This window comes from Harpia harpyja, chromosome 4 (genome assembly GCF_026419915.1).
Source record: "Harpia harpyja isolate bHarHar1 chromosome 4, bHarHar1 primary haplotype, whole genome shotgun sequence".
Classification (NCBI taxonomy): domain Eukaryota; kingdom Metazoa; phylum Chordata; class Aves; order Accipitriformes; family Accipitridae; genus Harpia; species Harpia harpyja.
In genome coordinates, this window is record NC_068943.1 from 42,791,795 (window position 1) to 42,815,953 (window position 24,159).

The 24,159-nt window shown below is 41.8% G+C and overlaps 1 protein-coding gene across 1 annotated transcript in view; it reads left to right on the plus strand.

Annotated features, from left to right (window-relative positions):
- The first annotated feature begins 18,968 nt into the window (after positions 1-18,968).
- Positions 18,969-24,159, plus strand: part of LOC128141191 (zonadhesin-like) — a 66,528-nt gene continuing 61,337 nt past the window's right edge. Inside the window, 5 exon segments of the mRNA XM_052785800.1 lie at positions 18,969-19,052; positions 20,588-20,705; positions 21,940-22,027; positions 22,432-22,620; positions 23,131-23,239. Coding sequence (XP_052641760.1) covers positions 18,995-19,052; positions 20,588-20,705; positions 21,940-22,027; positions 22,432-22,620; positions 23,131-23,239 — 562 coding nt within the window. The 5' untranslated portion in view covers positions 18,969-18,994.

The window sequence follows — 24,159 nt, forward strand, 5'->3', positions numbered from 1 at the left end:
AATGGCTGGCAGAACCTGTTGAGCTAAAGTAGTGGAAATGTGGTTACTGTTTGCAGGCAACATCCTCCCTTCTCCATAAACCTATGTCTCTATGAATGAAATGCCTTAGCCTGGTGAAGTTCAGAAGAGTAGAAAACAGCATGGATATGGGCAAAGCTTTATTGTCCTCTTTACTACAAAATCAAGCTGGGCTGTATGGAGCTGAACAGCGTACGCTGAATGGTAGTATGTCTCTGGGAGCTGGGGAAGGCAGTTGTTGGAGGCCACATGAGTCACTCTTGATTGGTAGTGTAGCTGTACTTTCAGGATCCTGTGTATCAGCTATTGGGAAATCAACTTTTGATTTAAAGCTGACTACTTCTGTTGAACACTCTTGACTTCAGAGCGGAGGCTGGTATAGTTCTTCAGTAAGGACTGTACTTCAAGAAAGCCAGTAAAACGCCTGGCAAATTTCATGGAGTTATTTGATAATTACATTTTATAACTTTTTCTGAAGTAGAAGCTGGCAAAATTGCAGTATCAGTAGAAGTGTGCAGAGCTGTCCTCTGAAACAGTCTCGAGCTTTTCTCCTCCAGATCTCCCCCAAGCTCCCTGCTGTAGCTTGATGTATTTGTCTGGTCTCAATTAAGCGATGATCTTAAAACACTTAAGCATATAAGGGACTCTTCTCAAAAGAACTTGTACCACTGCAGTCAAAGCTATGTGTGTGTAAAGTTGTCTGCATTTGTAAAGTGGAGCGTGTTAGTCCTGTGTGAATGGGATGCATATCCCTCTGGGGACACTGAGCATATTAGAACTCCAAATCTAATACAGCTTGTAGGGAAATGGTACTAGTTTTCTTCCTCGATTTATCCAGAGTTAGGGGCTGCTCAAATTGATAATTCCAGTTCAGGGCTGTCTTTAGTCTAACAAGTCCCTTATGGATTTGCTGTACTGGAATTAAAATACTTCTCAGAAGCCAGACTTAATTCACTAGACAAGTGATGAATGCTGGGGGGGGGTGTCGTGTGTGAAGTGGGAGCCTTTGTTTACTGAAAATGTTTTTGTGGTTTGGCATGCTGTTGCTTTGATGTGATACAAAGCTGTCCTTTCCTACTATTTAAACTCCAGCTAAGTCTCTGTCAAGTCCTTTAAAGTAGTTCAGTCAAGCTCTAAGCCTATGGAATCATTATTAGCTGGCCACTTTTGCTAGCACAAATGAACTGGGAAAAAGCCCAGGGGTCAACAACTTGGCTTTAAATATATGTTAAAAATTGTTTTAGATCTTTTTAGACAGTAAAAGCTGATTTTAAGTTTGTATGAGTGATGATCACATCAGATAGAGAAAACACTGAGATTGCATGTTGTTTCTAATGCTCTAAGGGGGAAAAGTTTTGTTTCCTGTCAGACATGCCACGTTAACAGCATGAAACTTGGCTCCATGGAAGTTGAGGGCTTGATGTATGTTATTTTACTGATTATCATCCTGATTTAACCATGCTTTAGTAGAAGATGTGGCATAGCGACTTCTGAGCCGTGTAGTTAACTGACTTATTACATATCAGTCTTCAATTTCTCTTTTTCTGGGCAGCTCCCTCAGCTGGAAAAAAATTAGTGAATACCTGGTCATCTCTTTAGACTGAGAAGAGTTATTATTATTTTAAAGGGAAGCTTGGGTAGTTTTTAGTGTTTTGACACTTTGACATGTTTGCAAAAGCCTATTGATCGAAGACTATTTCTAAGCTTGACTAGTAAATGTAATAGTTGATTTATTTTTTCCTGATTCTGCAATGATAGCATTCCAAATGACTGAGTCTTCACTGGCTTTCATGTCATGCTATAAATCAACTCTTAACTTTAGAAAGACCAAAACCGATCTGCCAGGTTTTATAAACCACCCCCTTCCTGCCCCCCCACTCCTAAGTCTATGAAAGTTCTTCAAAACACAGCAGACTTAGAATTGAATCCAACTACATAAGTACTTGAAATGAGGCCAGACTCAGTGTTTCATGGCTCAGTACGGGACTTCAGTGCTGCTTTGGGCTTACAACACCCAAAACCAAAAATTTAAAAGTGTGGTGAGTATCTTACCGATTTCAAATTCATAGCCCACAACAAAATTCTTCTCTAAGAAATGTGTGAAGTCAAAACTGGTGACGATAAGAATTTCTGGTAATAGGCAGCTATATAAGGTTCAGATAGTTCCCTACTGATATGTAATCCTTCATCACACATTCCACTAGTTTTCTGCATTTCTATCTACTTCACCTTTACTTGGCTCAAAATGAAGAGGTTATAGCAGTAACTTGCTAACTTGATATTTCATAAAAACCTGATTTACATTCAGGTGAATACCCTTCAGTAATGTTCAAGATGAAACTAATGAATTACTCTGATCTTGCCAGCCTTGCTTAAGCCAATGAAATAGAACACTGAAGACTGCTGGACAAGTAAAAAGGAATGCTTGAAAAGGGCAGCTTAAAGAGCAAAGATGACATGGATGCGATCCTGTACCTCGTGCGGCCATTAACATGCTTGGAAAGTGAGCATGGGTCACTAACTGTGTGTGTTTGTGATGTCCTGTTATACTAAAAGAGATGGCCTCAAGGAAAAGGTAATGGAAAACCTGGGACTGTGTTTTAAGATAGCCTTTCACTGTCAGATGTGTGAGGGGAAAAATTGCACCTTGTGCTAAAGAAATAAGGAATGGGAAATTTGGGGATAGTTAAGTTTCTTCCTGGGAAATGTTAGATCAGATAAAGGGAGAGGCTGTGGATTTTCATAGTGTTGACCTTTAACTGCCTGCACATGATACTGAGGCAGGAATTTCAAATGAGTAGTTAAGGGTGTGCTGTTTCTAAGGGATATTTCTTCATTTATGGAGGATAATAAGAACATAGTAGAATGTAAGCAAAGTTATATTGAGAGAAGGTTTAGCTAAACAGATTTCCTACCTGAACACATGTTCAGATATGATTGTCATCATTTCTTAACAGTTTCTGCAAGGAGAATTGAATAGTGTGTTTTCTAGTGGTGGTTCCTAGCAATTGGCCAGACCTTGCACCACGGCTTTTGTTGCACATCCTTTGTAAGCAGAGGTCTGGCTAGTTCACAGCTATTGATACTATGTGATTTTTAAAGCAAATGGATAGAAAGCTGAAAATTCTTCAGGGATATTCAGTATCTGAAAGGTTATTGTAATACTGGGTGGGTTTCACAAATGCTTGGGGGCTCTGAGTGGATATAACTTAAGACTTTATGTGGTGCTAAACCCAGAAGGAGGAGGACTGGAGTTTCAAAGAAATGGGCACCAATGCACTCTCAGATGTAATCAAGTTCTTTAAAAAGTATTCATTTAAATAAAGCCCTGTTGAGTTTAATGGAAAACATAATTCTCTATAGTCTTTGTTGATATGCTCATGGAATTTCTGCAAGAGTGTATTCTATTAAACCGGGAAGTCTTATGGCAAGACTGGCATTTTCCATTAAGTTCTGTAAGGCTCTACAGTAACGCCTCAAGCTATTTGACAATCGTAGAAATACTAGAGTGCATCCTTTTCTGAGGAGCTCAGTTGTATTATCTATAAACAGATGGTGCTTGAAGCTTTGTCTTGGGACTCTCAGTGCCTAACCTTTGAGTAAGCAGGGTTTTTCACTGAAGAAAGGCTCTACTCTGTGCTACTTCCAGTTCATGATGGGGGTGGCACTTCATTTAAGGCATGGTCTATTGTAATGAGTGCTTCGAAGAACATTAGAACAAAGCTTGGCAAATGAAATGTGTCCTGACAGAGGGCATTTGTTTGTGTGTGACACCATTGTTTTCAAAAGCTTATTTGTATTTTGTGGGAGAGTAACATGGTTTGTTGCTGATGGGGAATGTACAATTAAGGACTTGAGTTTTCTTGGACTTGGTAGAGCAGTACCTGTCACCATTCTCTATTAGATCCTCTACAAACTCTGCTTATGTACAGCTATGAAAAAGTATGGAGCACTATGAGGCAGCTTACCTCTGGACTTAGATAGCTGTGATATGAGGAACAGAAGGTATTTTATGTGTATTTCTCTTTTAGGGTGAACGAGGTTTAGTATTTGCTTTTCCTACCATAAAACAATATATTCAGTCTCCCCCATCTGTGCTATCCTGTTTGGTTTTATTTGTATTCACTTTGCTTGTTAGAATGATACTTCCAACTTTATGGGTCATCACTTGGGGGCTGGAGGAAGTCTATTCCCTCTCCCCATACTCCCACAGCCATGGAGATGGGGTTTTGTCTCCACAGGTAGGTATTAATGGAAGTTAGCAGAGTGCATTGCTTTGTGTTTCTAAGCATGCTAACAAAGATACAATACTAGAGTGGGTGGTATGTTTGGTCTTCGCAGGGTTTGCATAATGAAGTTGTGAATGGCTGTATACTCCTTGGCAATGAGCTTTTTTTTACTTTTGACTTGAATTGGGGCATAACCAAGTTTTGTCTGTGTGAAAGGTGCTGGGATGACAGATCTACTTACTGGCCTTTCACTGTCTAGTCATTGCATGTATCAGACAAGATATTTTTCAAGTAGTCAACTGTGACCTGTAATGAGCATTAAATTTCGCTGATTTAGTCCTTGTCATTTCTGCTGTGTTTGCATGGGGGAGGCAGTTTACACTTACTGTGAAAGTTGTAACTACCTTCATCCACTGAACAGCTATCAGATAGTAAAGCTTTTAGTCACTGTTGCTGTGGGCTACTTTCATACTAGTGACTGTATGCTTAGAGGCAACATGTCTCAACGCTGCTCCCCTGAGCTTGTGAAGCCCTCCCCTAAGGTGAGCACACGCATGTCACTTTTTTCATGCCTTGTCACTGTAAGGTCAGTGCTGGTATAGATGGCCAAGTGTGACACTTCAGGTGTGGAGACTTGAGAATAAAAAGGGCAGACACTCTGCGCTTTTCCTGGCATGGACAGTGTTGGAAGGCAGTGCCAGTTTGGAGTTTTGATAGTGCTGTGAAATGCCAGCTGTAGTCTGCTGTGCATCTAAATGAATCACAAAGGGGAAACTAGGTTCAAAGCCAAACTGGTTTTCCCAACAAAAGCCATAGCAGTTGGTGGTATTACAAAGCATTTTGGCTGTGGTCTGGCTTCACATTGCTTTTCAAAATCTATGCTAAATGATTTGTGAAGACTTAATCAATTGTAAGACTTTGAGATAGGAGTGGTACATAGCTTATAGTTACCAGTATCACCTGATGTCCTTCATTTAATTGTGTGCATGTGTTGCTATTCTGTTAAATGACAAAGGAACCTGAAGCTGAGGTGGCAGATATTTACTGGCCTTGCTGCTACTGTGCAGAACAGTGTATTGTAAACGTCTTCAGCTGCTGCTAAGCAAGCTAGCTCTGATGATGTTGTGCAGCCTGGCTAGATCAGAGAATGCTATGCCGCAGAAACATCACTGGTCTGTTCCTGAGACTTGGCTTGTATCTGTACAATGATATGCTTCCCCGTTAACTTACTCCAAGTTTGTAGGGAATATCTGAACTCTCCATTGTGCAGGATAGGCATGTCAACTGTATCCTAGGTGGCAGCAAGATCAGTCCCGGACCTGGATTTCAGGTTTTGCTCACTTGAATGCTGGGTGGGAACTCCTGTGGAGTAAGCTGAGGAAAGAACCCATGAGCCTTATCTCTCAGCCAGCTGCTCAGCAGGCAAGCTGCAGATTTCCCCTAAGAGGGATGCTCTTGGCAATTTCATATGCAAACAATAATTAAAGCAATACATGTTCTGAATACAAATTCTGTTTAGAGCTGGCTTTGAAATGACTTTTTTTCTGCTGAAAAAAGGGGATGGGGAAGGGAGAACAATGAAAAAAAAACCCTATCTTTTCACAGAAAATGCTGTGTGAATAACTTTGTGACTTTTAAAGGAAAACTGAGCACAAGAAAAACCCTGAATACAAAATGCTTTGATTTTTTTAAAGTGGAATTGACACTCATTTTTCAAATGTAAACAAAATGGGTAAATATCTAGAGAAAGCAAGGATGTTGGTTTCAGTCCTTTTTCTCCCTACCAAATGTTTTTCACTCAGTGAAAATTTCACTAAGTAATCTTTTTCTTACTTGAAGTTCCAGTAAGAGGATCTAGCATGTAATTGGTATTACTCCTGGAAATTCGTCAAACGGTCTTTCAAGGTGAGCTGCATGACTTGTAGTGAGTCCAGATATTAGAGTGACCAACATTTTTTCCTGTAAGAGATTGGTTACTGTGATGTCTGCAGAATTGTAATACTTGCAAGTCTTTCAGGGCTAAGACTTCCAAATAGGTTAGGGTCAAGGGATATGTGGTGAGGGAGAAGTCACGTCTCTAAGTTTTGGGGTTATTTTGACTAAAAGTATCCCAATGAAGAGGGCTTTTTAATAATGAAGGGCCCAGATTCTGCCACTCTTGCTCATGATGAAGAAGAATGGCTAGAAGAGTACATGAAAGTGGATTACTGGTCCAGAATAGTTTCCAAGTGTTAAAGAAAATGTCCAGGTCTGTTGCCATGGCTAAAGAACAGTTCAAAATGATCTTGAAGTGTTGGAAAGGAATTAATTACTACCTTTGTTCAGCAGAAGTAATGATCAACAAATTGGAAGTCAGCTGCATGATTTCGTAGAAGGGAAATGTGATTCTTGTGAAGTTTATGCTTCATAAAGGGGTATGAGGTAGGTGCCCTCCTCCCCTAGTGAGACAAAACTCCTTGGATTTTTCCAGTTGTGCCAGCTTAGTATGAAAAAGAGAACAAACTGATGGTGGCTGGAAGGAGCAAGGATCACAGCCAAAATGGTCTCCAAGGAAAGTGGTAAGACAGGAATGGCAATGCTGTAACAGGAAAGGGCTAAATGAAGATAAATGACAAGTTGAGACAAAGAGAAGAAAACAAGAGTGTGAGGGAAACTTAGGAATTTGAATCGGGTGACAATAAGGCAAGTAATCTAACCTGGGAGTTAAACACTGTCACAACACTGAAAGGTACAAAACTAAACACAGCTCTTCCACTCCATTTAAAAAAAACAAAACAAAACAAACCACCCCAAAACATTTGGTTCAGTTTGTAAGGAAGTTGAATGGTTCTGAAAAGGTGTGTTGGTTTTGTTTTTCTAAGGAGAATGCATCTTGAAAGGGAAAGAATGCAGACTAGGTAGAAGCAGCAGGTACTCTAGTTTGCATTTTACAGGAAACATGAAATTATAAAGAACAAAATCAAAAAGCTTTTGCAACAAAAGCTTTTCTTTGTAAAAGGTTTACTTTCTAATAGTTAGTGAGCTGACAATCGTTCTGTCATGTTATATGCTAGTCTGTCCATTTTGTTTCAGAGAACCTAGCCTGCTACCTCAAAAAATACATAGGAACTAGTGAGAGATGCTGTGACAGGAGATGCTAAAAGGTTTGTTTGACACAGCTGTTATGACACTGCTGATAACAGGGAAGCTATGGTTTAGCATAGTCTTCTCATAGCAAATTAGCCAACAAGGGGGAAAAGTTGTAGCAGAATTAATCGCTACCTGGAAAACAATTTCATGCTAGGCTAAACAGGGATTATAAAGAAAAAAAAGTCTGGTTCACAACCCAAGCCTTGGTTTTAGAAAGAAAAGGGGAGGAAAAAAGAAATAAAAACAGTTACCTCAAGGCATTGACTACAGATCTGTCCTGTAAGAAAGACATAGTTTGGAGTGGTGTGAACTAAGTAAAGATCTGCGGGACAGTTGGTTACTGGTTATAAATTTATGAAGTACTTAGCTTCCTGCGGTAGTTTCCTGGGGACATATGCAACTTGAGTATGGGAAAGGAGGGGTAATGAAAGAGTACCAGGAAGGAGTGAATGGGAAGATGTATAAGTACCTTGCAGATAAGGATGTAACACAAGGTCCAAATGTATACACAAATATTTAAAACAAAGTTAACTTTATCTACTTGTTCTCTGAAGGGCTGTGCAGGGTGTTTTAGCCTGTGACTGAATGTTTCTTCTTTATAATATGCAGTCCGGCATTTAAAGGAGCACGCAGAGGAAAGACTCTTTAAAATGCAGCACTCCTGTGGATTATATGTTCACTGACAGTGTCCACTTCAGGGCTATTCTGATGCTTGCAGGATGGAAATAGTTTTGGGGTGGGGTTTTTTGTTTGTTTGTTTGTTTTAAGGAGTTAATAGGGTAATATGCGTTTGAATCTCATGCTTTTAATCAGGTACTATGGTGAAACAGATAGCAGATGGAACTGGTTACTTGCAGAAGTGTTTTGTTCATGTTGAACAGGAGGCCCTCAAGTTAAGGAGTTCTGGGACTCCAAGTTCAGTTCCTGCTGTGCTGTGTGTTCTCTGTGATCTCAGGCAAGGCACTAAAAGGAAGATTTGTAGAAGATTTTAGTACTGCATCCTACAGCACTGCCATTTTGGAAGGTAACTGGTCATCTAATGGAGTGGAAGCCACTCAACTCAAGGTGGCTTTTGTCTATTTGAGGCAAATCCCTTAAATCTGTTTGGTAGAAAACTTGTCAAACTACAGCAGTATGTTGTAAATGTCTGTTGTGGTTTAACCCCAGCCAGCAACTAAGCACCATGCAGCTGCTCTATCACTTCCCCCCTCAGCTAGACAGGGGAGAGAAAATGTAACATGGGTTGAGATAAGGACAGGGAGAGATCACTCAACTAATTACCATCACGGATAAAACAGACTCAGCTTGGGGAAAATTAATGTAATGTGTTGTCAATCAAACCAGAGTAGGGTAATGAGAAATAAAACCAAATCCTAAAACACCTTCCCCTCCCTTCTTCCCAGGCACAGCTTCACTCCGAAATTGTCTACCTCCCCCCCGTCCCCAGCAGCACAGGGGGACAGGGAATAGGGGTTGCAGTCAGTTCATCACATGTTGTCTCTGCTGCTCCTTCCTCTTCAGGGGCAGGACTCCTCACTCTTTCCCTGCTCCAATGTGGGGTCCCTCCCACAGGAGACAGTCCTCCACAAACTTCTCCAGCGTGAGTCCTTCCCACAGGCTACAGTTCTTCATGAACTGCTCTAGCATGGGTCCCTTCCACGGTGTGCAGTCCTTCAGGCACAGACTGCTCCAGCGTGGGTCCCCCGCGGGGTCACAAGTCCTGCCAGAAAACCTGCTGCAGCGTGGGCTCCTCTCTCCACAGGGCCGCAGGTCCTGCCAGGAGCCTGCTCCAGTGTGGGCTTCCCACAGGGTCACAGCCTTCTTCGGGCATCTACCTGCTCCGGCATGGGGTCCTCCCCAGGCTGCAGGTAGATATCTGCTGCCCTGTGGACCTCCCTGGGCTGCAGGGGGACAGCCTGCCTCACCGTGGTCTTCCCCACAGGCTGCAGGGGAATCTTCTCTGGTGCCTGGAGCACCTCCTCCCCCTCCTTCTTCACTGACCTGGGGGTCTGCAGGGCTGTTTCTCTCACATGTTCTCACTCCTCTCTGTGGCTGCAGTTGCTGTTGTGCAGCAACTTTTCCCCCTTCTTAAATATGTTATCCCAGAGGTGCTACCACTGTTGCTGATGGGCTGGGCCTTGGCCAGCGGTGGGTCCGTCTTAGGGCTGGCTGGCGCTGGCTCTGCTGGACATAGGGGAAGCTTCCAGCAGCTTCTCACAAGTGCCACCCTTGTAGCCCTCCCCGCTATCCAAACCTTGCCATGCAAACCCAATACAATGCCTGAAGGTTTAGGCGTGTACCTTGGTTAGCACATGATAGCACCCCGAAAAAAAGTTTTTCCTTTGTTTACATCAAGTGTGCTGTAGTTTCCCAGATGTAAAATACAGTCGCTGCCCTGACTCACAAGGACTTTCATGTGGAGAATACACTGGGTAACATGAGAGAGTTTGTAAACAGATGTAACAGCTCTGAGAATGTATTAGAAACAGTGTTCTCTGCCATATGATCTTGATCTTTGCTTCTGTTAAAAAGTAAGAATTGTTTGATGAGAAGTACTAGAGTTTAGAAATGGAGGGGCTTTTTATGTCTCATTTTGCAGAATTTTTCTGGACCCAGTTTCTCCATTAAAAGTGCCACCAACTAGAGATGTGTTCCTTGTTTAAACTTCTTCCTTTTCAAGCCTGCAAAATGGATCTTTGAGGAAAAACTTAAATGCACTTTTTAGTGATACTTCCTGAATGCTGGTGACTCAACAGCACAGAAGAAATGCTATTATATGCAGCACAGCCTTTGTTCAAAGGAATAGGCTATCTTAACAATAACTTTAGAGCTGTCTCTAAGGCAAGTGAGGAAGCTTCATCTCTTCAGTTCCCTATAACCAGACTGGACATAGCCCTGGAGACTGTGCTATATTCCCCCTGGAAATAGGGTTGAGATTCAGAAAGTCAGTGGCAAAAGCTAACGGAAGCTATTGCAATGGAAAAGAGGTCTGAACTCAAACACTTGAGAGAGTGTTTGAGGTGTCTGCAGAACTGGACCAACCTTATGGTCTTCAAGTACTTTTTTTCATACCAGGTGTTTAAGCTTGGAAATGAGAAATAATGATTTTGGGGCATATTATTATGGAGGATAAATCAGTAGTGTATATCTAACACTGTTCTTTTTTTCTGCTCTTAAAGAACCATTCTAGTTGATGCAAGGCACCTCTTTGACTCAAACTGTACTTGTACTGTGCTGGCTGTACAAAACTTCCAGGGATAAATAAGCAGCCAAGCATCTTTGTCCAGAGTTCCTAATGAGTCCAAGCTACAGACTGAAAAGACCCTGAAATCAGCATCCTGTGGTGGTGCATATTAGCTTAAGGAGGCTGAAGGCAGTGTTTCCTGGCAGGGATTTAGATTTAATAAATGTCCTTTTGTCCCAGTTTCAGGGAAGTGGTACAATAGGGCATGAATGCAGAAAGAAACTAATGGGGTAGCATCAGTTGCCCAAGGTCTTCCACTTTCCTTGGTAAGTGCTTTCATATGGCTCTGCTGTAAGAACTTGTTATGAGGCAGCTGAACAGCTGATGTGGAACAGCTGAGTTGCGTGGAGCTCCATGTTGAACTAACTGTGTCCTAAGCTGTTAATCTGCCTGTGTCCTAGGAGCCCAGACTCTGCTCTTGATTCTGTGGAAGAGTATATAAATTACATGGTCCTTGGAATTGTTGCAATTTATGTATGGTAAGGATACCTTCTCAGGCATACCTGGGAGGTGAATGATGGTAGTACTGTGACCATCTTTGACAAATTCTGTGCTGCCTAAAGGGCTGTGGGCATGTTCTGTATCTCTGAATTCAGCCAGCTAGAGACACTGTGTGCATATTTAATATTTTGACTTTCAGTTAAATTTCTGATGGGGTATGACTGGCCTGAAGTTTCTTCTGGGTGGACATGTTTGTTTGACAGGACAGGATAGATGAAAGCTATTCATTGCTTTAACCTGAGGATTCTATTAGAAGCATCTGATTTTTTCAGTACTTTAGGATGAAGAGACTGAGAAATCATTATGAGTGCCTATGATGATGGGTTGTGTGAGCTCCCTTAATATAACACTTGCAGCTTTTGATAAATCATCAGCCTGATGTTTTGAAAGGCTTTTTTTTCTTGTCCAGATTTCTTTTCAGTCACTCCATATTCTGTTGCTGGCACTAACTTCAGTGGGTTTTTTTTTTTCTTTCTAGGCTTTGGCACTTGAGCTGCTAGTTTGGCCTTGGAGACTTCTGACATGGTCCAGTTTCCCTAGCCTAAGACCTTTTGCAAGGTCTTGGCAGGGTTTAAAAAGAGAGTTACTTCTGCTGCTTCTGGGTGACAGAATTGATCCTGGTTTCAAGAGGATGTATTATGCTTTAAAGCTTTCTGTCCTAGAATAAGAGACTTGCTTTTTCAGAGGGACAGGTGCCCCACTTCTCAATATCTAAATCTTTGGTGATTATGCTGTTGCCTTTGTTTTTGTACCCACTGCAGGATGAAGTATGATTGTATTAAGACTATAGGCAAAACAGTAATGGGAGCGGTAGGGGGCACTTTCAAATAAAACTGCAAGTTTGAGTCAGCAGTGAGTGCTGCTTTTCTGCTGTAGTAGCAAGTCTGTTTTCCAATAAAATGCATGATAGGGTCTCTCAAAAGAAGGTCTGGTGCTGTTAGGAGCCTTTGAACTTGTCATATTTTCTGTACTGTATGCCACTTCATGCATATACAGAAGCGGAATGTTTGGGTTATCTAGACTCCAGTTCTTTGTTCTTGTGCTATTATGTGAAAGCTACATTTTCCTAGTAGTATTTACAGGCCTTCAGACTGCCCTGTTGTGAACCCTTTCCTACTTTCATCCATACAGAGAGAAGGGAGGAGAAACAACACCCCCAGCTGTTAGTCTACTGGCAGTAGTGTTTCTGTTCCACATCTACTCATTTCTTGGGTACTTAAGTGACCATCTTTTCCCTATATTGTGTACCAGGTTTCTAGTCCTGTTGTATAGAAAAGTAGGTATGTACATACATAGTACATACCTACTGTCAAGGATGGTGTTTCCAGATGCATCTGAAATAGAGCACACTCTAACCAAGCTACACTATTCTAGAAGAGTCCCTACTGAGGTAACATTCCTTCCCAACAACTGAAATACTCTTTCACCAGTGTCTAGAAGTCTATGTTTTTACAGATACCTGAGGTACTCCGATACAACAGATCTATGTTTGCTTACAGCCTAGCTATTACTTTACCCATGTTTATTTGCACATTGTATCCTATCTATGTGTTGAATTTACACCTGGACTGCAGTATTTGACTGTCTCCTGTGATGGAATTAAAATGAAGGTGTTTGCAGGTCTAATTTTGTTCATTTTCAAGGGACAGTTTTGGAGGTGATTCGCTTAGTCTTCTGCTGCAGTTTTCCATATGAAACCTCTGTACAGTTTTTGAGGCTACCATTGTTTAAAAATAAAAGCCAAGCTGAAAGGCTTCCCCCATTTCATGCCACAGTTCTGCAACAGGTTTTAAGGGGCTCTTATTACTTGCAGGGTTGGGAAATGTTGCTTTATTGAAAATTAGTGAGTGTTTACTGGGAAGGGCTACAGCTGTTGGGGCTTCTTGTTTGTTTTACTACTAACAGCAATAAATGAAGATCCATTGTTGTACTATAAACACAAAATGAGAAAGGTCTCCTGGGATGAACAAGCAGGCAGCACTGCAGTAGCATCAAGTCTATTCTCCCAGCCTGATAACAGTAGTGATAGAATTAATCCCTGTGCCTGGGATTCATACCTTGTTCTTAACGCTGGTTTAGTCAGTTCAGCCCTTTCCCAATCCTAACCTGTCCCAGCTTCTAACATGTTCATCAGTGCTGCTTATTTTGCTTTGCTCTCTGTGATCCTGTGTCAACCTCTGGGTACCTCTGTCTGTCAAAACTATGGTGCTCATTAGCAGGGAATGCCTAGCCTTGCCTGCCCTAGCTGGGACAAGACACAGAAAAGAATTAGGGCCCTTGAAGCTTGCTCAGGGAGAAGCCAAACAACTATACTTGACCGCAAAGTCTGAACAGAGTAGTTCAGGTGCTTTACGGTGAAGCTGTGGAATCCCTGTGTTGCTTTTCCAAAATGTTTGCCACACTGCTGGTCTCATTCCAGCCTGGGATTGCCTTGGCATACAACTGAGCTGTAGCCAGCCCTGTTTATTATTGGCTATGCTCAGAAGTGCTTCCCTTGGTCTCTTTGGCAAACCTGCTGCACATTTGTCCTGCTTCTGCCAGCTAATTTCAGCGTTAGCTTGGTTTGGTAGCTAAGCACTGGCCCCATTTCTCTGGGTTCATTTTCTGAAGAGTTTACAATCCAATCATTTTGTTGAAGCAAGAAGCAGTAGTGCTAAGTCAACATCAATGGTTACATTTTTGTCTATTTATTTACTTTTCAGCAATGCACAAAACACATTTGTTAAGCCACCTCCCCCTATGCTTTCCAGCAATGTTGTACCAGTGGAGACTTCAGAAGGCACTGTTAGCTGTTTGGTGTGATTTCAGATGTCCTTTTTGACAACAAATCTCTGTGTGATGTTAATGAGGCTTGGGACCTGGAATACACAGAGTTACTGTTGCTGCTGGGCACAACTGCAAGTGAAGGGTTATGGGCAACGGAGCAGAAAAGGGACCTAGCCTTTCCTGTACCCTTCTCACTAAGGACAATACAAAGAAATAAGAGGTCTTCAGCAGTGTCTCACCAGAGTATAATTTTCATTAATTGCATTACAATTATGTAATCACTTTAACAAATGCTGCCTGAGTCTTCTTCGGCTGCAGTTATCTCAGATGGCACCACCAGAAATATATCCTGTGATGAAGCAGGTTTTATGAAATTTTGGAAGCATTGTCTGCCCTGTGACAATATCCAGGGATAGCCCTGGGCTGTGTTTCTTAAGTGTGTGTTCACCAGAAAAAAATCAAAAGCTGTGGGAGAGTATGCTGAGGCGAGGGTTGGTCTGTTCCTGCCCAGTTGCTTTGACTCATCTCATAATACAAGCATTTTCTGCTACCCTTGTCAAAGACAGGGTAGTGGGATAAATGCTCTGGCCTGGCATTCAACAGTTAGCAAAGTGTTTCAAGTTAGATTTGAGGTGGTGCAGGAGACAATTATCTACTCAACAGGCATTGGTACAGAGCAGACCAAGCACCTCTTACCTGTTTGGGAGAAATTAATGACTATGTTTTTATTGATGTTTTTCACTTAAGCTATAAGCACCTGTGGTTAACACAACTTTTCCCAGCTGAGCCTCTTTGGATGAGTGCCTTTGTCTATCTTTGATGCCTCTGACACTCTGTGGTTGTACTTGAGTGTTGTAAGGTTTTTTTGATGCAGCGACTTTTTGTTATTTGTTGTTAGTCCCACCAGTCTCTTTCAAAGTTGAATTTAACATAAGCAGGTTTGATATTGGGTGTTTGCAGTGTTGCATGAAATCTTAGCCTTGTAGAAATCTGGGAGTGTTTTGCTGTTGATTTCTCTGGACCCAGGATTACTCCCTTGTTTCCTGCCTCCCCACCTCTCCCTACTGCTGCTTTACACTCCCCTAATCCATTGGCCATCTATGCTGTGTCTGTTGGAGATGACTGGGAAAAACTGTACTGCATCTTAATCTAAACTTGTCTGAAGATCTTTCTGGTTTTCTGTGTCATACCACTTAATTTCTTTCTCTCTGTAGTTTTATTGCCTTTATAAATTCAGCGTTTAACTTGGTAAGCTTGGTAGGGATAAAGTTTAGCATGTAAAATAAAACTATGGTGTAATTTTATACTGCTATTTTACTGCTGTTGTTTCTCGCAGAAGGGGAAAAACTTTCAGTTACCTGGGAAGGATGGCTCAATGTTGTGCATGTGTTGGCACCCTAGCTGTGAGGGTGCTTGCAAATTTTTAACGTGTCGCTGAACTTGGTTGTCCCATATTAAACCTCATATTTTTTGTTGTCAGTGCTCAACTTGCTCTAGGACTCTATAACAGGAAAACAGCCTCTGTATTACTGCAGCATCTCTCAGTGTATTTGTAGGTTTTGTACTGGCAAGCGTTGTTTTGTCATATTCAGCCACGTCTTTCTCTCTGAGGTGTTAGAAGATCATTGGGATGCACGTATAGGGGAGCACTACAGCAGCCCATAAGCCCATGGTGAACCATGCATGTGGTTCACAGGTATCATTAGAAGGGACTTGCGAAGTTGTTTTTTGAGGTGTATATGCATGCGTGTATATATATATATATGCATGCATGTGTATATATATATGCATGCATGAAAGATGTAGCCCTGACTTTGCAGCTCTAAAAGTGGAATTGTAACATATTACTCTGCAGACTTTTCAGTAGCACTATCTTTGTAATAATAATGAAAAAAGGAAGAAAAGAAAGGGGGAAGCGGATGGGAGGAGGCACCACCCTTAGCCCTCACTGTCATTCCTGCCCTTTTATAAGACCAAGTGGTGGCTTTAAGTTGAAACATACTTGCTGTTTCTGTAGAAGCAGAAGTTTCTTGGTTCAAAGTCACGGATCTTTTCCTTTTGCATTGAATAGAAATCTCTATAAGCTGTTGGTGCTATTAAAAGTTGTATCTATACAAGTAAGTAACAAAACTATTCCCAATGTGATTTCCAACTCCCACCTCTCCCCCAGTTTTGAGTTTTCTGTGCTTCCTTTCCCCCCTTCCCCTAGAAAGATTTTCTATAGGTAAAATGAGATGTGCAGTTTTGGGTATTTGCATGTTTTTCATTTAGAAAATGGACATTTTATCAGGTTTGATGGCTGAGGAAAATTGCCTATGTGGAAATGGTAACTAATTTCAGGGTGACTGATGGTAGCTTTCTGCGAGGTTCCAGGTTGTTCTCATCCCTTCTGGTGCATTCACCATAACAGGGCAGTCTTCCTGCCCTAAGGTAGGTAGTGCTGCTGCTTCTTAGACACCGGGGAGTTTATTACTATTGGCAGGGAGCCGAGCAGAACGGGTTTTTTGTGTTCAAATCAAGAAAAACGGCGCCTTTCTGTTTTGTGAAGGACTACTAATATTACAGGGCTGACTGGTTTCTTTAGGACTGACCAAACAGTTCAAGAAAAATAGGAGCTTTTTCAAACACAGTCAGGTCTGCTGAAGCAATAGTAAAGTCATTGGTGGAGGGAAGATGAGTGTGTCAGTTCTGGAAGCTAAGCTATTTTGTATCCCTATGCTGATACTTGGTAGGCCTCCAATGCCTGCAACCCAGAAAAGGACGTGCCTATTTATTTTCCTTGTTGGAGTCGTCTTCTCGTTTCTGTGTATTGCGTCCAACACCCTAGATTTATAATTCAATCTGTGTCTATTTGTTTCTTGACAGAAGAGGATGAAATAATAGCGAGGCTCTGTTTTCTTTATAGCTAGGAATAGGTAGCTATGGCTTACCATCAGTGTAAACTGTACAGGGTTTTGTGACGTTTCAGATGAATGATGCTACTGCTGCATGAAAGTAAATCGCGGTGTCCTGGAGTGAGTCCCAGGTTATTCTGCTGTTCTTGCAGCAGTTCATTTCTGTAGCAGTGTACTTACAAAAGTATATCAGGCCAGATTCTTCTTTTTTGCTATCACCAGGAGTCACTATGGCAGAGACAGTGGAAGTGGTCATATTCAAAATTGGTGCAGATCTAGTGGACGTTAGAACCTCTTTTGAGAGTTTTAGAGTTCAGAATTGGGAAGCCTCAACAGCTGCATGCTTATTCTAGTGGGGTGCATGACATACAGCAAGTCACTGACCCACTCAGAGCTCCAGTTCAGCTGATCAAAGGAAGGACCATCTTTGAGCACAATGTCAGTATTTCATCCCTCAAATGAGACTGCAGTTAAATAGCAGATCCTTCTTTGCCTTACTCTAGTATGTGCCACAGGGCTGAATTTGACCTGTGAGTTATCTCTGCATAAATCTGATAATTCTATAGTTAATTAGGTAACTGGAAACGAGACAAAGTGAATCTAACTGTTTTTCTTATCTTTTCTGCATTCTATTGCGTCTTCCATCTTTTCTGAACTTTCTGAAGTACAAGGGACAAGCAGGTCGAAAGTGGGAAGAAAATTAAAAGCGCTTGGCCTGGTGCCTGCCTTTACACTGTGTTGATTAGGTTTTAATTGGCAATTCTTGTCTGTAATGTAAGATAATTGCAGAGATTTCTAGGAATTGTTTGTAGAATAGGAAGAAACAGACACATCTGAGTTCTACTGGAGGAGTTTAAAGACTTTATAAAGTGCAACAGATGGTGCTTTGCTAGTTAAGATGACAGGCGTGAGGTCTCTTTGTAGACGTTCAGCCATGATGGTTAGAGCTTCTGTTCCCTGCTGGCTAGAGGTGCTCTGACATAATCTTCTATTAGGGGACTTGAACAATTCCAAAGTAACATGCACTTTATGTTCTGGTCCAAATTGTGAAGATTGTTCTTCAGAAAGTAAAGTTAGGCAGCCACAGAGTGAAATTCCTTGTGTGTGTGGCAGGAGTACCCTTCCCAACAGGAGCTTTGCTTTCACTGATCTCTGCAGTTGTTCTCAACTCCCTTCTGAAAGGCTTGCAGAAGCGAGAAGGCACATCAGTAGGTGTACAGTGTATAGACACTCCAGTGGCATGGAGGAAGAAGGATCTATTTTGTTTTCAGACAGCAGTGCTCCCCAATAAGTTCGTGTGAGCCAACAACCAACCTTGGACTGGCTCCTGGACTGGAATTATGTCAGTGTGAAACTTGGAACACAGAAGAGCTTCCCCCCCACCCCCCTCCTAGTGCCCGTAATCAAACTATTTCCAAAGCCCTCATTGGTCTCCGGCTTCCAGGAAGTTGTAGGGAAAGTGGAACAAAGAGAGGGTGTTGTAACTTACAGAGAAAAAAGATCTTGTCTTTGTAGTCTTTATTGGAGCAGGTACTGAACCTTGTGTTTTTATGTTACTTCTAAAACTGTGAGAGTATGTTGAAAAATAAAAATTCTGATCTGAAGTTGCACATTCATGAAACGGTTTTATGATACGATCTGATTGTTTACTATTGCAGTAGAATTATGATTTCTGTTTGCTCCTTAGCTAGTGGATAGTGGATGATACAAGGGAGAATCCTGTTTTAAGAAGAGTTCACCTGGGTTTTTAAATTCCAGGAAGAACCTAAAATTGCAGAACAAATAGCTGGCAACCAGGGAATATTTCACCTAGATGTTAAAGAAAAAGAAGAAATTTGTGACCGTGCGGGGTCCTTTTCATGGGGTCATCTTGTTGAGCAGCCAGACAGATCTGCAAGATAAGTATACTTTCAAGCTCCCTGCCTAGCAGATGCTTGGAAGGTATACATTATCTCATGTTTAAATGAGTTTTCTCACTTTTTGGCATTGGTAATGCTGCAGGGGAGTTTCCATGGGATTAACTCTTTGGCCATCTTTTCTTTCTGCGGTTCGGTGTTCATTTCACTTCAGGCCGTATTGGAAAGTGATTACCTGGAAGGGATTTGGTTACACTGGGCTTCAACAAAGGCAACACCAGATGCTCAAGAAACATTTTAAACATAAATTCTGAGGTTTTTGTTTTTGGTTTTTTTAAGAACTGTTTACTAGCCCCTATGGCTAATGCTTGGAGTTGGCTGATTTTGCTCTGTAGCCTTAGGATTTGCCCGAGAGGTGAGTGGGTAACTTTCTCATAGAGACAGACTTCTTTTTTGGTTTGGTTTGGTTTTGGTTTTTTGTAATTAGTGCTGATACTGTTGCCTTCTAAAAGCTATAAGATGTTAGAGATGGCAGTTGTTTAGCTCGTTCTGGTCATAAACTGATGAGTGTGGCTGCCGTTCTTTCAAATGCACAGTCTTTTTTTAGGAATTCATTCAGGGGAGAAGACAGGTAGAGAAGGGGGGGTTGCATTCACCAGGAGGTTTTAATTTTCTAACGACAGAAAAAAAAGAAGTGCATCAGTGTTTTCAGGTAACAATAATAATAATATCAGGGTGCTTATTTTGAGTATGGAACAGATGGGGAAAAAAAAGCCTGGAACTCTGCTCCCCGCATGCTCATTTTTTGTTGTTCTGGCACAGGCACACAGAGAAGCCCTTCGTGAGGAACTGCATGTGAAGTCCTTGCAGTTACCATAGCAAAGCTCACTTTTCAAAAAAAACAAACAAACAAAAAAAAAAGGAATTTATTAGGACAGTGGTGTACTAGAATCTAAATCTGATAGGCTTGCAAAATGAAAGTGAGAAAAGCAAAAAGGGAAAGAGTAACTCGGTGTTCGTTCTATTCTTTAAGTTCAGTTTCAGGTACCTTACTCTTTGTTGAGTATTAATTGCCTTTCTCTTATAGAACATGATGTGAAGAGACTTCCTGAAGAGGGATGGGTAAAATTGCCTTTACTGTGTAGCCCAGATAACTGAAGTAGAGAAAGAAGAAGTATCTTGGTTGAGATTACACAGCAGTACAGTACCTCCTTCATCCCTTGGCTCTTTCCATCAGACTGTGCTGTTTGCACTCTCTTGAAAACTTAGGTCTTCAACTTTCTGGTAAACAAAACATGACCTTTTCAAACAATGATAAAGACATGGAAAAGCTTCTCTGCTATCTACAGATGGTAGTTGGTTTAGTTTGATAAAGCATCTGAAGTTGGGATTTCCCCCAGAATTTTGTGCTCAGAATATTTACCTAGAAATCTTAAAGGAACAGACATTCATTCTGGAAGAGAAATCTTTCTTTAATTTTAACCACCAATACTTAAGAAATAATGTGATAACGGACAGGGAAATAGTGTTGATGAATGGAAAACGCAGGAAGTTAGGTTTATTTCCAGCTTCGGTGCACTCTGTGTGTCTTTGAGAAGTCAGCTAGTTCATGTAAGTGTAACAGGAATAATGATAACAAGGAGTTTATTTGACTGTGGAACATGAGATTTTCTGATTCTTAACAAGACGGGCTTAGAATATTTCCTGTTTCTTTTTTAGTCACTACACTGGTGGGATGCTGTGTCCCATTCATAAACACCACTTCTCTATAAAGGCAAAGCATTGTTCTTAATAGTAAAAATTATTGTATTAATAGCACTAGTGCTATTAACACCAGGGACAAAATTGTGCAGATATTACATTATGGTGTAATAATAACTGGTTGTTTAACTTGGAGTCTTGAATTTTTGTTCATTGTACCTTAAATTTATTTCTTTTGCTTTCTTTTAGGGACCTCTTCCCTCTCACCAGATTGCAGCATAGACTGCCAGACCCACTGTCTCATAGACTGCAGGCAGGGACATTACTACACAGCTGGCAACTGCTTGGAATGTCCGACGGGTTTCTAGTAAGCCTCCTTCCTTCCCTTCTCCTCGGCAATTATGCTCCTGCAATAAGAAAGTTAAATATTTGGGACATCATTTTTACATTCAGGATATTCTGAGAGCTATCCAGTAATGCAGATCAGGAGGTAGGGCACAAAACGTAGTGCCAGTCCCTTATAGATGAATATTCAGCTGACCAGGAAAAACACTACCTTTGTCTTAAAATGCCATCCGGGGCTTTCTGCAGCAATTGGCACTCACAGTTCCCCTCGAAGTCGACAGGAGTGATTCTTCTTCAGCACAACAGTCTCAGTAAAATGTGTGACAGCCTCTGTGGGCAATGTACAAAACCCCATTCCCTTTAAGATTGCTTAGGACAGATTTTGTGTAGTGTGTCTTTTGTGTAGTGTGTATTTGGGAGGGGCAGGAACGTTAATTGTATTTTAGCAGCAGCAAAAATTAGGCTGATTTTCAGCTCAGAGGAAAGAACACAAGGTGTCTTTGGCCCCCAGTGCACGGAATCTTCCCCTGGAAAATTCATTCTGTGTCCTGGCTACTTACTTACTGATGTGCCAGTCAGAAAATATGTTGAAAGCTGAGCACAGAATGATAACCTGAGAACGGAGAAGGCTGGGTACAAAGAATGGTGAGTTGCAGGGGGTAGGTGGTTGCTTTCCAGCGGTGCTGAACCCAGCACACAGACTGCCAGCCAGCCTGGCTGTGTTGCAAGCAAGACCTCAATGAGCCATTTTTGGTTGGAAAGCTGTCCTAAACTCTGGTGTATCATTGCCAGCATGCTCTGTCTTCCTCAGAAGAAAATCATTAAGACGTCTTTCTCTGCCACACATGGCTCACTTTAAATGAAAGTAGAAATGGTCATTGTGGAGTTTTCAGACATAATCTCAAACCAGATTAAGACGGGTTTTGTACAAACTGTCTTGAACCTTAAGGTCAGATTGCCGTATCTTCTACTGCAAATTCTGTCCTTGCGTGTGCAATCCAAGTGATGCACCTTGAGCTCCTATATACGTGTTAGCACCCTCTGAGGTTCTGGAGGGATCTGATCTGAATCCGTGCTTTTGTGGCTCTGGAGGGATCTGATCTGAATCCGTGCTTTTGTGGCTAAAAGCATTTGTTTGAGCAGTTGGTGAGGAGGATGTTCCTGTATCTACACAACACCCATACTGGCTGGTAAGGGCAGGAATTCCCAGAAAAGTGGAAAAATTTAATTTTTTAACTTTGTTATTTTTGATCCAGTTGCCCTGGGGGTCAAGCAGCCCCAAGGAAATGCCCGCTGGGAACAGCCAATGAACTTACTGCTCAAGCAGACATCACAGCTTGCCAGGTAAGCTGAAGGACAGGGAAGAGATCAAGGATGTGAAGTAGTGCTTTTTGCCTCTACTCCCATGTATTTTGAATCATCTGATTTCAGGCTTCTTTGCAGATTTTGTAGTCTGCTTTGGAATTTTTCAGGAAATCCCTGCATTGTGTTTGGCCCTGATTCGGCTCAGAGAAGGCAGGTTGTCCCTCCAGGTAGACAGTAAGCAGCACTCCCTCCATGCGTTATGGCACTCACAGTAAAAAGTGTATGTTGGGAGTGCTCAAGAGTACATAGGCCAGATATTGAAAACATTACAACATCCTTTCTTTCTGGCACTTGAGCTGAGGATGTCTAAAACTGCAGTTTTACATTATTCATGCAAAGAATGCGTTTCTGTGGATCTGATGCTCTTTGTGATCTCGCTGCAGGTTTGTCCCAATGGCTATCTCAGCCTAGAGAGTGGAGCTGGGTGCCGTGCGTGTCCAGATGGCTATTCATGCGATCCACGTAGTGGTGTGCAGAGGAGCTGTGGTCCTGGTCAGTATTCGCTGGAGGGAGAGTTGGAGTGTCAGGAATGTCCAGAGAAATATGTCTGCCCAGATGGACGGAGCAGACAGGTACTGAACGAGCATGTTACTCTCCAAGGGCAAATTTTCAGTCTTCTGGACAGGCAGGGCCTGAACATGAATGTGTTGTCAAAAGAAGACAGGCTTCCCTGCTTTAATAGTAGGATACAGACCTTTCTTCATCAAAGAAAAGCATTTAAAACACTTCAATGGTATAGTAGATCTAAGACCTTCCACAAGTGGCCTGTATTAAGAGAAATAAATATTTCTCATCTAAATTCTGAGAATGTTAGTGCTCAGGTTATCTGCCACCACTAAAACCCTCTGCTGAGGACTCAAAGAAGCTTGGAGTTTGAAGTACCATTTTTGCTTCTAGAAATTGTCCCTGGAGAATAGAGCTGAAGCAGTGCTGGGAAGGCAGGAGAGGGCAGAGAAGGAGGAAGCATGAGATAGAATGCAGTACTGGGCTTTTTCCTGACTCGGGTCTGCCTGGGACACAGCTTTGGGCAGCAATGGCCATCAGACCTTCTGGTGGTATGAATTTGTGTTTTTTCCCCTTAGCGTTGTTTGGCCGGTCAGCAGCCAGATCCAAGCCGCACTCATTGTGTAACCTGCGCTCCTGGTTCTTTCTCAACTGAAGACACTCTTCTGTGCCAGCCCTGCCCAGCAGGTAAGTACATCTCACAAGTGTCTTCTGTAGTCATTAAAACATAAAACTTAAGGTGGCTGAAATGATGCTTTTCTCTGGTAAAACTTAGCTGGCAGTATTGGAACAGAGAGAGGCTCCTTGTGTCACAGTAAAACTGGAGGTTAAAAAATAATTCCTGAGATAAAGCAGATGCCATTCAGAAAAGTTCATGAAAAGCAGAGAATGAAAATGAGAGAAGACCGAGAATCACAGTTGGTTTCGATAGTCATCGCACTTGCTGGATTTATGGGTGAGGTCCAGCTGATACAGCCTTGGGACATAAACTAGTATGTCCAAATGTGCAAGTGTTGCTGAGTAATGAGGGAAGCTTTTGCTTCCTCTTCCCACATAGAAAGCAGCGCTCTTGCACTGTAATTTTTAACTGATCATCTGTAAAATTGATTCGCACACAGTTGTAGCTTTCTCCACTTTAGGACCTCGATTCACTGGCCATCACAAATACCCATTTATAGTGGGTGCTGTAGGCATTAGGAATCAAATAAGGGCACGCTGTGGTTTTCTTACCCAATTTCTCTTTGTGCTTGATACTCTCAAAGAAATCCGAATAAGCCCATGTTTAGGAATTTGCAGTGTGTTGTCTTTGGGGCTGTCACAAATTCCTCACTGAGATGCTGATGCAGAATTAGGGAGCAGGGGAACAGACTAGGAGGGACTAGGGTTTTGTTGCAAAACAATTAACTTTTAAAATTATGACAGGTATGGAATGTCATTTCACATGATTAATTAGCCAAAAACATCCATCAAAGGAAATGGAGTAACTTGGGAAGCCACCTTAAGGTACATTCTGTGAGTGTTTGCTATTTGGGAATAATCCCAATACAAGAACCCAAACCTTTGTATTTGCCCAGGCGGTAACCTGCCACTCTTCAGTGAGAGAGCAG